This window comes from Scyliorhinus torazame, chromosome 10, assembly GCF_047496885.1.
Source record: "Scyliorhinus torazame isolate Kashiwa2021f chromosome 10, sScyTor2.1, whole genome shotgun sequence".
NCBI classification, from domain to species: Eukaryota; Metazoa; Chordata; class Chondrichthyes; order Carcharhiniformes; family Scyliorhinidae; genus Scyliorhinus; species Scyliorhinus torazame.
Genome location: NC_092716.1, coordinates 88,889,737 through 88,904,134, shown reverse-complemented (window position 1 = coordinate 88,904,134; position 14,398 = coordinate 88,889,737). Strand labels below are relative to the sequence as shown.

Genomic DNA, 14,398 nt, shown 5'->3' with positions numbered 1-14,398 from the left:
CGGTGATTAAGGGACAGCTAATCTCCACTAGGGCCCACAAGGAGAAGAAGGAGAGGTGAGAGAGGGAGAGATTGGTGGGGGAGATTTTAAGAGTGGATAGGAGGTCTGCAGAGGTCCCCGAGGAGGGACTACTCAAGGAGTGACGAAGCCTCCAGGCCGAGTTCAACCTGTTGACCTGAAGGCAGAGGTGCAGTGGAGGAAAGAGCAAGGGGCGGTGTATGCGTACGGGGAGAAGGCTAGGGGGCATGGGTTTAAGGTGAGAGGGGCAAGGTTTAGAGTAGATGTACGAGGCAAGTTTTTTACGCAGAGGATAGTGGGTGCCTGGAACTCGCTACCGGAGGAGGTGGTGGAAGCAGGGACGGTAGTGACATTTAAGGGGCATCTTGACAAATACATGAATAGGATGGGAATAGAAGGATACGGACCCAGGAAGTGTAGAAGATTGTAGTTTAGTAGGGCAGCATGGTCGGCACGGGCTTGGAGGGCCGAACGGCCTGTTCCTGTGCTGTACATTTCTTTGTTCTTTGTTTGTATTTAGAAGGGACATTTGCGAGCCTTGGGGCGCTGGAGGAAAAATTTGTGCTCCCCCCCCCCCCCCCCCCCCCCCCCCCCCCCCCCCCCGGAAATACCTTCAGGTACATGCAAGTAAGGACGTTTGTAAGACAGCAGGTGATGGAGTTCCCGCTGCTTCCAGCACGCAGGATCCAGGATAGGATGTTCTTGGGGGTGTGGGTTGGAGAGGGCAGGGTCTCGGCGATCTATCAGGAGATGCAGGAGGAGGAGGAGACCTCGGTGGTGGAGCTAAAGGGTAAATGGGAGAAATGGGAGGAGGAGCTTGGGGAGGAGATAGACGAGGGTGCGTGGGCGGACGCCCTGGGTAGGGTTAATTCTTCCTCCTCTTGTGCCAGGCTTAGCCTGATACAATTTAAGTTTCTTCACAGAGCGCATATGACAGGGGCGAGGCTGAGCAGCTTCTTTGGGGTGGAAGACGGGTGTGTGAGGTGCTCGGGGAGCCCAGCAAATCACACCCACATGTTCTGGGCGTGCCCGGCGCTGGATGGGTTCTGGAGGGGCATTGCGAGGATGGTGTCCAATGTGGTGAACACCCGGGTTGAGCCAAGCTGGGGGTTAGCACTATTACGGGTATCGGACAAGCCGGGAGTGCAGGAGGCGAAAGAGGCCGGTATTCTGGCCTTTGCGTCCCTGGTAACCCGGCGGAAGATTCTGTTAAAGTGGAAAGATGCGAGGCCCCCAAGCGTGGAAGCCTGGATCAGCGACATGGCAGGATTCATTAAATTGGAGAGGGTAAAATTTGCCTTGAGAGGGTCTGTGCAAGGGTTCTTCAGGCGGTGGCAACCGTTCCTAGATTTTCTAGCAGAGCGTTAGGAGGTGGTCAGCAGCAGCAGCAACCCAGAGGGGGAGGGGGGGTGTACTTTGTGTTTACTACTGTGTTTATTATTGCTCAATGGGGGGTTTGTATATTGGGGGAGCTCGTGATGTAATTAAGATGTTTATGTGTTCTTTGTTTTTCTTTTTTCTGTCAGGGTTTGTTAAAAATATGTAAAAATTTGAATAAAAATATTTATAAAAAAAAAAAAGAATTGGATCACATCGAACATTAGGGGGGTCGTGGGCTGGGAGCGTTGGGGGGATAGGGACTGTATGTGTTAATGGTGACTATGGGTGATTCCTGATTCTTTTTTGTCATTTGTTTATGTTAACATGCGGGCCAATGTCTGGGGTCTGGTGGGAGGATGGGATCGTTGTTATTGATATGGGGATTGACATTACATTCGATTATTGTTTATTGTTGGGTGTAAATTTGGGAGAAAATGTGAAAAGGGAGGAGAATAAATTTTTTTTTAAAAAAAGGAAATTTAAAAAAAGTCAATCCTGTCCAACATAGCCAGACATGGACTCTCTCCTGAGGGAAATCATGGAATAGTGATCAGGAGTGGGGACCCTGGCTTATCTTTCCCTTTTCCTTATCCCAAGGTTGTTGAAACCAATGTATAGCATCCCCAGCTGAGATCAGCAAGAAATTCACAGACTAGAAAATAAGCATTGGGCCTCTTTGGATTTTATGGCTGAGCTGCTCATTGGCAATGGCTTTACTGATTGAATAATAACTTGAAAATAGATTCATTCATCGATGCATTTGCATTTTGTTTTCCAGTTCTGAGGTGCTTGGGGATTCCGACCCGTTGTGTTACAAACTATTCCTCTGCTCATGACACAGATGGCAATCTCAAAGTGGATCAGTATTATAGCAGTGAAGACTATTCGCGCATGCCTTCAAAAAGGAAAGATATGGTGTGGTAGGTGTTAGGAATAGTTTCCTTCCAGTGCTTGTTCACGGACACTATATATACTCATGGCTGTGTGACAGTTCTGAAAGAACATCAATTTAGTTCAGATGTCTATAGTATTACTTGGTTTGTGTATATTGACTTAGCCCAATCCTCAGTGGAATGCTCCGTCGGCGGGATTCTCTGGTCCGCCGAGGGCACACCCACGCCTGCGGGTTTCCTGATGGCGTGGGGTGGATACAATGGGAAACCCCATTGGCCGGCTGCGGGAACGCAGAATCCCGGTGCTGGTGAGAGCGCGCCGGGCAGGAAAACGCGGCTTGCGGACCGGAGAATCTTGCCTCCAGTTTTTCATATTCTTTTACTTGCTCAATCACTATTTCTAGTCTGTGGTCTCTGTAATGATATACAGACACACACATAATGATATACAGACAAGCAGCTAATGGACACAGAGAACAGGACATGACCAATAAGCAGGCTGGACACTCGGGGTGGGATCTGACTATAAAAGACACGAGGCACTCACACTCTGCCTCTTTCCACTGATGAACATCTAGAGAGTCAGTCAAGTGTGTTGTTAGAATCTCACATCTCCACCATGTGGCTAAGAGCTAGTCTGGTTCAGTCAGACAGAGTAACCACACTTAAGTTAGCAGAGAGTCGAACTCACAGAGAATTGTGCTAACTGTGCTGTTAGTTCAATAAACCTGATTGAACTAACTTCAAGGTCTGGAGTATCTTTCTGATCTAAGCTGCATCCAGTTGCAGCCAGTGTTAGACCAGTGTACCTAACACGACATGATACCAGGAGACTACTAATTTAAGGTGGTTTACCTCAGTCCATTCCGTGACGACCAGCAAATGTATCCCGGCACCATGGAGAAGTTTCAGGCTCCTCACCAGCTCAGGACCTCCGGCAATCTCAGTGCCAACTGGCGGATATTCAAGCAAAAGTTTCTGCTGTACATCGAAGCCTCCGACCTCGAGGGTGCGTCTGATTCAAGAAAGATCGCGCTTCTCCTCTCAACAGCGGCTGGTCAAGCCATCGAACTCTTCAACTCGTTTAACTTCACCGAAGGCCAGGACAAGACAAAGTTTCAGACCATCCTGGACAAGTTCGATAATCACTGTGAAGTGGACACCAATTAAATCTTTGAGCGCGACATATTCAAACAACGTCTTCAAGGTAAAGATGAATCTTTCAGTGCCTTCTTAACTAGCCTCCGTCTGCTAGTGCTGTCCTGCAATTTTGGTGGTATTGCTGACTCCATGATCAGAGACCAATCATGTTTGGAGTTCACTCTGATCCTCTGAGAGAGCAGCTCTTAAAAATCAAGCATGTGACCCTGCCAGTCGCAATTGAAACATGTACAGTGCATGAGCACGCAAAAAATCGGTATTCCCAATACAAATCGGATGAAAATGAGAAACCTTCCTCCCACGAGGCAGTGAGTGTGCAGGCCATCTCCCGGATGCAGCGCCTCAACATTGAAGACAGCGGCCATCTCGCGCTCTTTTCCTGGAACCCCACGCATGCGAGATGCGAACGGGATAATGAAACGGCCGACACCCACACTGCACAGGTGCAGACGTCTGGTGACCGCACTGCGCATGTGCGACGACGTCATGACGTGCCCGAACTGTGGCAACACCCACTTAAAGGGACACTGCCCTGCAAGATGCAGGTGATGTTTAAACTGCGGCAAGCCTGGACACTATGCAGCCTTGTGCAGGTCTGCACCACCAGTCCGAGGCCAGCGCTCCCAATTCCGACGACGGCGCGTCCAGAATGTGCAACGACGATTACAGGATCCTGGCAGTACAACGGACCCAGAGGACGAGTGCCTGGAGTCCGTCTACCGAGTGGGCATCATTACCACACGTGAACATGCCACACCTAACTCATCTCGCATTCAGTCCATCCTCGCGGAGGACGAATGGCGTGCGGTGATGCAGGTCAACCGTTGCTCCATTCAGTTCAAGCTGGGCACAGGTGCTTCTGCCAACCTTATCTCACAGGCAGACTTCAAACGCATCAAGAAGCCCCCCAAGGTCCTTCCAGCAGCCTGCCAGCTCCTAGACTATAACGGTAATGCCATCGCGGCACTGGGATCCTGCCATCTACTCGTCTCCAACCGGAGTACCCATGCATGACTAAGGTTTGAGGGCATCCCTACTGGGCGCGCATGCCTGCAAAAAGCTAAACCTGGTGCAGCGGGTTTATTCTTTTTTTTTAAAATAAATATTTTATTGAAAATTTTTGGTCAACCAACACAGTACATTGTGCATCCTTTACACAATATTATAACAACACAAATAACAATGACCTATTTTATAAACAAAAAATGAATAAATAATAAATAACAAAAATGAAAACTAACCCTAATTGGCAACTGCCTTATCACAAGTAACACTCTCCAAAAATATAATTTAACAGTCTAATATATAATTATCTGTCGCAACGACCTATACATATTATACAGTATATATTAACAACCCTGAGAGTCCTTCTGGTTCCTCCTCCTCCCCCCCCCCCCCCCCCCCCCCGATCCTGGGCTGCTGCTGCTGCCTTCTTTTTTCCATTCCATCTATCTTTCTGCAAGGTATTCGACGAACGGTTGCCACCGCCTGGTGAACCCTTGAGCCGACCCCCTTAGAACGAACTTAATCCGCTCTAGCTTTATAAACCCTGCCATGTCATTTATCCAGGTCTCCACCCCCGGGGGCTTGGCTTCTTTCCACATTAACAATATCCTGCGCCGGGCTACTAGGGACGCAAAGGCCAAAACATCGGCCTCTCTCGCCTCCTGCACCCCTGGCTCTTGTGCAACCCCAAATATAGCCAACCCCCAGCTTGGTTCGACCCAGACCCCCACTACTTTTGAAAGCACCTTTGTCACCCCCATCCAAAACCCCTGTAGTGCCGGGCATGACCAAAACATATGGGTATGATTCGCTGGGCTTCTCGAGCACCTCGCACACCTATCCTCCACCCCAAAAAATTTACTGAGCCGTGCTCCCACCCCAAAAAATTTACTGAGCCGTGCTCTGCAGCAGGTTTATTCAACGACATCCTCCAACGTGGATCTTCAAGTTGGCATTGATGACATCCTCGCTCAGTATCCAGATATGTTTGACAGGATGGGAACTTTGCCATATCAGTACAAGATCCTACTGCGAGCTGATGCCAAGCGAGTGGTACATGGACCACGCCGGGTCCCGGCTCTGCTGAAGGAGCGCCTGAAGGAATAGCTCAAGGAGCTGCAGCAGCAGGGGATCATTTCTAGGGTAACCAAACCGACTGACTGGGTCAGCTCGATGGTGGTGGTTAAAAAGCCCTCTGGAGACCTGCGCATCTGCATTGATCCCAAGGATCTCAACAGAATATAATGCGTGAACACTACCCCATGCCGAAGCGGGAGGAACTCACCAGTGAGATGGCACATGCATGGTTTTTCATGAAGTTAGATGCGTCATATGGATTCTGGCAAATCCAGCTGGATGAGTCCAGCAGAAGGCTCTGCACCTTCAACACACCGTTTGGCAGGTACTGCTTTAACCGTATGCCGTTCGGCATCGTCTCGGCATTGGAGATATTTCATCGCATCATGGAGCAGATGAGGAGGGCATCAAAGGGGTTTGTGTGTACGTGGACAATGTCATCATATGGCCCACGATCCCTGAGGCGCATGTTTCCTGTCTCCAGCAGGTATTCCACCGTGTCCACGCCAATGGCCTGAAGCTGAACGGGGCCAAATGTTGCTTTGGCATGTCGACACTCAAGTTCCTAGGAGACCAGAACTCTCAGCAGGGCGTGTGACCCGACACAGACAAGGTCAAGACCATCGCAGCCATGAAGATCCCAAAAGGCAAGAAGGCGGTATTGCGCTTCCTGGGCATGGTCAATTTTCTGGGCAAGTTCATCCCAAACATGGCCTCACACACAACGGCCCTACGAAACCTAGTGAAGAAGTCCACTGCCTTCGAATGGAAGGCGGCCCATCAGGCAGAGTGGTTGGAGCTGAAATCCAAGCTCACCACTGCACCTGTATTGGCATTTTTCGACCCAGACAGGGAAACGAAAATCTCGACAGATGCGAGCCAGGATGGCATTGGTGCGGTCCTACTGCAACGTGATGACACTTCATCCTGGGCACCAGTTGCCTACGCATCAAGGGCAATGACGCCCACCGAACAAAGGTATGTACAAATCGAGAAGGAATGCCTGGGCCTTCTCACTGGCATTCTCAAGTTTCACGACTATGTCTACGGCCTGCCGACATTCACAGTCGAGACGGTTCACAGGCCCCTGGTCCACATTATCCACAAGGACCTTAATGACGCCTTGGTTGCAGCGCATCCTCCTCAAACTCAGAAGATACGACTTTGACCTGGTCTACACCCCTGGCAAGGAGCTCATCATTGCCGATACACTGTCCCGTGCCTAGTGAACCACTGAACGTCATCCGGCAAATTGAGTCACAGGTGCAGCTGTGTGCTAGCACCCTCCCAGCATCTGATGAGAAGGTGATTCATATCCGTGAGGAGACAGCCAAAGACCCCCTCTTGCAGCATGTTATGCAACACCGAGCCAATGACTTGCAAAAAGGGCAGTGCCCTCAATTTTTCAATGTAAAGGACGACCTGACGGTGGTTGATTGTATCCTCCTCGAACTGGACTGGATTATAATTCCACACAGTCTCCAGAGCTTGGTGGTCCGTCAAATCCATGAGGGCCACCTGGGTGTGGAAAAGTGCAAACGCAGAGCCAGGCAGGCTGTCTACTGGCCCGGGATCAGCCAGGACATCGCGAATTTGGTCCTTAACTGTGCGACCTGTCAACGCTTTACTTCAGCAACATGAAATCGAAACCTCTCCGTGGTCCAAGGTTGGCATCGACCTCTTTCGTGCAAATGGTTGTGATTACGTGTTAATCATTGATTACTTTTCCAATTACCCTGAAGTCGTGAAGCTCTCAGACCTCACATCTCGGACCGTCATCAAGGCCTGTAAGGAGACGTTCTCCAGGCATGGTATCCCACTCACTGTCATGAGTGACAATGGCCCGTGCTTCAGCAGCCATGAATGGTCTCTGTTTGCCCAGTCGTATCAGTTCAAATACGTCACTTCCAGCCCACACTATCCGCAGTCAAACTGAAAAGTTGAGAAAGGGACGCACATAGTGAAGCAGCTCATCTGCAAGGCTGCGGATTCTGCGTCAGACATTCACCTTGCGCTGCTTGCGTACAGGGCGACCCCACTGTCCATTGGCATGTCGCCGGCTCAACTCCTGATGAACAGGGACCTGCGAACGACACTTCCAGCCTTACACATGCCCAACCTGGATCACCTCCCGGTGCTGCAGAAGGTGCAGCAACTCCGAGACTGGCAAAAACAGGGCTGTGATGCTCATGCCACCGATTTGCCCGTGTTATCCCAGTCAGACACTGTTCGGATCAAGATCCCTGATGGAGGCTGGTCAGCTCCAGCTGTCGTTGTTCGACAGGCTACCGCCCGCTCGTATGTTGTACATCTGGCTGATGGTTCTGTTGTGCGACGAAACAGACGGGCACTGCCGCAACCACATTCTTCTCCGTTTCCCTCTGTTGTTGTTTTTCCACCTCCTGATACCGCGACTCATGAGGCCACCAGCCAGGCTTCAATCCTGCCCATCAAGGCGCTGTCGTCCCCACCACCATCTCTCCGGTGGTCAACCCGGATCAGACGCAAGCCACAGGACTGGACTTATGAATATTTGTTCTGTTTGCTATGTTCTGTGTTCTTGCCTTAGACAGCTTTTTCATATGTACATATGTTCACATCCACTGCATGTATTTATGTTAATATTGGCCTACTCTTGTAAATACGTTCACATATGCCATCCAAACATTAAAAAAAAGGGAGATGTAATGAAATGCAGACACACACATAATGATATACAGACAAGCAGCTAATGGACACAGAGAACAGGACATGGCCAATAAGCAGGCAGGCACTCCTGGGTGGGATCTGACGATAAAAGACACGAGGCACTCGCACTCCGCCTCTTTCCACTGATGAACACCTAGAGAGTCAGTCAAGGGTGTTGTTACAATCTCACACCTCCACTACGTGGCTAAGAGCTAGTCTGGTTCAGTCAGACAGAGTAACCACACTTACGTTAGCAGAGAGTCGAACTCACAGAGAATTGTGCTAACTGTGCTATTAGTTCAATAAACCTGATTGAGCTGACTTCCGGTGGCGCCCTCGAGGAAGCAGGTCGCAGGTCGGATCGCTCCCACTCGCGATGGGCAAACTGACCTTTTTCAACTGACTTTTTCGGGACCTGGCGACCTGAGTCGGTGGAGGAGACGATAGGGACGAGGCTTCCCCCCCCTACCGGGGTATGGACAGCTGGACCAGAAGTGGTCAAGTGGAGCGGCAAGGATCGAAGCGGGAGCAGCGGGGACCCCAGATCGGGCAGCGAAGCATGGCGGACGGCAGGGACCAGGGAGCGGAGGCTAGCTGGCCAAGGGAGCAACAGATGGAGTTCTTCAGGAATTGCTTCGCCGAACTGAAGAGGGACACGTTGGACCCGATGAGAGCGGTAATGGACCGAATGGTCGAGTCACAGGCGGTCCAAGAGAAGGCGCTCAGGGAGGTCGAGGTGAAGCTCTCCAGCCAGGCAGACACGGTAACGGAGCTGGAGCACGAGGTGGAGGAGCTGAATGCCTGCCAGACGAGGATGCAGGAGCTGCTTGAAGAGCTGGGGAACAGAGCCGGGAGGCAGAATTTGAGGATTGTTGGCCTCCCCGAGGGCTGCGAGGGATCGGATGTGGGTGCATACGTGAAGGATATGCTCGAGGCGCTGATGGGACTGGAGGCCTTCCCTCGACCCCTGGAGTTGGATGGGGTGCATAGAGCCCCCGCAAGGAAGCCCAGGACGGGCGACCGACTGAGGGCCTTGGTGGTCCGCTTTCACCGGCTTGCTGACTGGGAACGTGTGCTGTGATGGGCCAAGGCGGAGAGGAGCAGCAGATGGGAGAATTGCGAGGTGCACATTTACCAGGACTTGGGAACGGAGCTGGCCAAAAGGCGTGCAGGATTCATCAAGGTAAAGGCAGCCCTCTACAAAAAGGAGGTGAGGTTTGGAATGCCGTATCCTGCGAAGCTTTGGGTTACGTTTGAGGAACTCCACTACTACTTTGAGACACCAGAACAGATTTGGGCTTTCATTAAAGATAAGAAGCTGCACGTAGTTTTTTCAGTGCTGTACAGTGGCGGCGGTCTACCTAACTCGGTCTGACTAGGAGTGAACTTTTATTCAAAGAAGAAGCTGGACTTGAACTAAAGGACTTTGGGCTCTCAGAGCTTTTGTGTGGCGGTGGTTTGTTAAATTATCCTGTACTGTAATGTTTTATCCAAGATTGTTTTCAGCCTGGACAGAGAGCGGGGGCTGGAGGGCGCACTGCTTAGGGTGTTTTTGGGAGATTGCAACAAGGGGTGGCGGGGGTGGGGGGTGGGGGTGGGGGGGTTGGGGTGGGGGTGGGGGGGATTGGGGTGGGGGTGGGGGGGGTTGGGGTGGGGGGGGGGGGTTTGTGGAGTGAGGGGCCCTGCAAAGGGGGCCCTGCACTTGCTACCTTTTGGCGGGAGATCGGGGCCTCTGATAGGGGGATGGGCTAGGGGCTAGTTAAGGGACTTGAAAGGGCATGGGGAGATACAATCAGGTTAATGGGTCCTTGGTGTGTGGGGGGAGGGCCCGAGCGCTCGGGTGGGAGACAGACAGGCGCCAAGGGCAGGGGTCAGCGTAGCTAGCGTAGGTCAGGGGCACCACGGAGAGGAGGAGGAGGGGCGGGCTAGGGCCAAGCGCAGGGCTGACCTGGCAGGAAACCGACAGCGGCAGCACCCGAGGGCGGGGGGGGGGTTTAGAGCCACGTTAGTTTAGTTGAACACGTGTGGCATAGGCAAACAGAGCTGACAGGGGAAGTGTCTTATTAACATGTTTATTCTTTCCCACTGTTTGTTTTCACTATGTTAAGGCTCTTTACATAGGGCCTTTTTACTCTCTGTAAATGTTACAAATTTGTTTTAGATTTAAAAATTTTTTAAAAATAAAATAAAATATATTTTTTTTAAAACCTGATTGAACTAACTTCAAGGTCTGGAGTATCTTTCTGATCTAAGCTGCATCCAGTTGCAGCCAGTGTTAGACCAGTGTACCTAACACGACAGTCTCCTCCTTGTTCTTAAAAGAACACTTGGTGACAATCCAGTAGATGAGGCTCGTTGACTTACCACCAGATGAAAATAGTGACTGGCTTTGTCATCTGAGAGAGAGACATCCTCTGGTATTAGCATTCGAGAAACTGCACCCCCCCAACCCGCAAAACCACCACTACCACTAGCTGCCCATGTCAATGCCTTTCTATTGGAGTGACTCCTGTCTCTCCCACTTTGTTTGACGGACTCCCATCCCACCCTCACCTTGGCATTGGAGAAATCCATCACCTTCACGTTGGAGAGATGTCTGACTGTGGTGTGGGTGGCACAGTGGTTAGTATTTCTGCCTCACAGCACCAGGGATCCGGGTTCAATTCCGGCCTCAGGTGACTGTGTGGATGTTGCATGTTCTCACCGTGTCTGCGTGGGTTTCCTCCGGGTGCTCCGGTTTCCTCCCACAGTCTAACGATGTGCAGGTTAGGTGGATTGGCCATGCTAAATTTCCCCTTGATGTCCAAAGTTTAGATGGGGTTATGGGGATAGGATTGGGGAGTGTGCTTATGTAGGGTGCTCATTCAGAGGGTCAGTGGCGACTTGATGGGCCAAATGGCCTCCTTCTGCACTGAGGGATTCTATAAGACTTCACTGGCTTTGATGCTGATGATTTAGGCTAGAGTTCCCAGGTTCCGCCCGCTAGAAGCGGGATTCACAATGGAGCCCCAGAATAGCGCGTCAGGCCAAAATCGGGATTTGTGCCGGGCACCAGACGCGTGGCCCTCCCCCCTCCGACCATAATAGGATTCCTGTCCCGCTCCAGTGAGAACGTGCAAAGTACTAATAAGCATGTGATTAACGGGCTGGAAGCCTGATTCAACTCCTGCCTGTGATGCTCCACCACCGCCCCCAAAGCTGGGGTCTTGCGGGTGTGATTTGGTGCAAGTAATGAGGAATGTGGACCTGGTGGCTTGAAGTCTGAGGGATGGCAAGGGGGTAACTACCCTCCCAACAATTACCTCCAGGGTTCCAAGGGAGGTCCTTCATACATGGTGCAGGTTCAGGTGCCAGGTTGGCACTACCAAGGGACCGGGCCTGAAGGGGGTTATTGAATGGGGGAGTGGGGGTTTAGGGGGAATGGGGGCGGTTACTGAGGGGGGGGGGGGGGGGTCCTGCCAGCAAACCGGAGTGGGGGGGGGAGCTGTGCGCTGCTATAGGTGGGGCATTCCGATCTCCAAAGTGCGGGACCTGTCAAAGAGATCAGATCCAACCCTTCTCAGTTGCAGGGCAGATCCCAGTGTGCCATGGAATGGCATGGAAAAGCCAATTGAGCTTAAAAGAAAAATCCATGTGCCATAGCATAGCACATCGGGGCCACTCCTAGAGCTCACAGAAATTACTCCAGTTTTCCTGCTGATGCGAGCACTTAATCATGGTTGTATGTCTGATCAATCAGGTTGAGTAATTTCATTCTAACTATTTTATATTACTACGTTGTTGCACACAGGAACTACCACTGCTGGCTGGAAGCATGGATGACCCGTCCTGACCTTCCTCCTGGCTATAATGGATGGCAAGTTTTGGATCCAACTCCACAAGAACGGAGTGACGGTAACGTTAGAACTGAAGTGTCTTTTTTTAATATATATTTGGTATAATTTTTAAATGTGTATATATATAGGTGCTCTGGTTTCCTCCCACAAATCCCGAAAGATGAGCTGTTAGGTGAATTGGGCATTCTGAATTCTCCCTCATTGTACCCGAACAGGTGCCGTAGTGTGGTGACTTGGGGCTTTTCACAGTAACCTCATTGCAGTGCTAAAGCCTACTTGTGACACTAATAAAGATTATTATTATTGACTCCACATCAGTTAGTATGTGGCTGTGAAAAGACCATAATACATAGGAGCAGAATTAGGCCACTCGGCCCATCGAGTCTGCTCCGCCATTCAATCATGGCTGATATTTTCTCATCCCCATTCTCTGCCTTCTCCCCATAACCCCTGATCATCTTATTAATCATGAACCTATCTATCTCTGTCTTAAAGACACTCGGTGAATTGGCCCCCACAGTCTTCTGCGGCAAAGAGTTCCACAGATTCAACACCCTCTGGCTGAAGAAATTCCTCCTCATCTCTGTTTTAAAGGATCGTCCCTTTAGTCTGAGATGGTGTCCTCTGGTTCTAGTTTTTACGACAAGTGGAAACATCCTCTCCACGTCCACTCTATCCAGACCTCACAGTATCTTGTAAGTTTCAATAAGATCCCCTCTCATCCTTCTAAACTCCAATGAGTACAGACCCAGAGTCCTCAACCGTTCCTCATACGACAAGTTCTTCATTCCAGGGATCATTCTTGTGAAACTCCTCTGGACCCTTTCCAAGGCCAGCACATCCTTCATTCGATATGGGGCCCAAAACTGCTCACAATACTCCATATGGGGTCTGACCAGAGTCTTATACAGCCTCAGAAGCACATCCCTGGTCTTGTATTCTAGCCCTCTTGACATGAATGCTAACATTGCATTTGCCTTCTTAACTGCCGACTGAACCTGCACATTAACCTTAAGAGAATCGTGAACAAGGACTCCCAAGTCCCTTTGTGCTTCTGATTTCCGAAGCATTATCCCATTTAGAAAATAGTCTAAGCCTAAATTCCTCCTTCCAAAGTGCATAGTCTCACACTTTTCCACATTGTATTTAATTTGCCACTTCATTGCCCACTCTCCTAGCTTGTCCAAGTCCTTCTGCAGCCCCCTTGCTTCCCCAATACTACCTGTCCCTCTATAGATCTTTGTATCATCTGCAAACTTTTAAAAAATGTTTAGAGTACCCAATTCATCTTTTCCAATTAAGGGGCAATTTAGCGTGGTCAATCCACCTAGCCTGCACATCTTTGGGTTGTAGGGGCGAAACCCACGCAAACACGGGGAGAATGTGCAAACTCCACACGGACAGTGACCCAGAGCCAGGATCGAATCTGGGACCTCGGCGCCACTGTGCTGCCCTACATTTGCAAACTTACCAACAGTGCCTTCAGTACCTTCTTCCATATCATTAATGTCTATTGTGAAAAGTTGTGGTCCCAGCACAGACCCCTGAGGCACACCACTAGTCACCGGCTGCCATCCTGAAAAAGACCCCTTTATCCCCACTCTCTGCCGTCTGCCAGTCAGCCAATCCTCTATCCATGCCAGGATCTTACCCTTAACACCATGGGCTTTTAACTTATTTAACAATCTCCGATGCGGCACCTTGTCAAAGACCTTCTGGAAATCTAAGTAAATCACGTCCACTGGTTCTCCTTTGCCTAACTTCCTTGTTACCGCCTGAAAGAACTCTAACAGATTTGTCAGACACGACCTCCCTTTGGTCAGAAGAAGATCATGCTTCAGCAGAGCAGACTCAGAGCTCTGATACTTGCTTTAGCTCTGAATGTGAGATTCAAGTAAAATCACATTGATTCATAGCGGAGGAGATGGTGGTGTTGTGATAATGTCACTGGACTGGTAATCCAGAGACCAGGCTAATGTTCTGGGGACATGGGTTAATACAATTACTACAATTAAAAAAGAACATCTGGAATTGAAAGCTAGTCTCGGTAATGGTGACCATGAAACTATCATTGATTGTGAACAACACCACCTGGTACACTATATCGACCATGTGACTCCAGACCCACCACTCTTAATTGACCTCCAAAGTGGCCTCGCATGTCATTCAGTTTAACAAATGCGGGCCAAGCCAGCAACGACCACATCCAATGAAAATGAAAAGAAATGAAAATCGCTTATTGTCACAAGTAGTCTTCAAATGAAGTTACTGTGAAAAGCCCCTAGTCGCCACATTCCGGCGCCTGTTCGGGGAGGCTGTTACGGGAATAGAACCGTGCTG

At 50.2% G+C, this 14,398-nt stretch overlaps 1 protein-coding gene across 1 annotated transcript in view; it reads left to right on the top strand.

The window, feature by feature from the left end:
- Positions 1-14,398, top strand: part of tgm2l (transglutaminase 2, like) — a 69,699-nt gene that overhangs the window by 12,071 nt on the left and 43,230 nt on the right. Inside the window, exons 7-8 of the mRNA XM_072518392.1 lie at positions 2,177-2,318; positions 12,013-12,116. Coding sequence (XP_072374493.1) covers positions 2,177-2,318; positions 12,013-12,116 — 246 coding nt within the window. The remainder of the gene's footprint in view (positions 1-2,176; positions 2,319-12,012; positions 12,117-14,398) is intronic.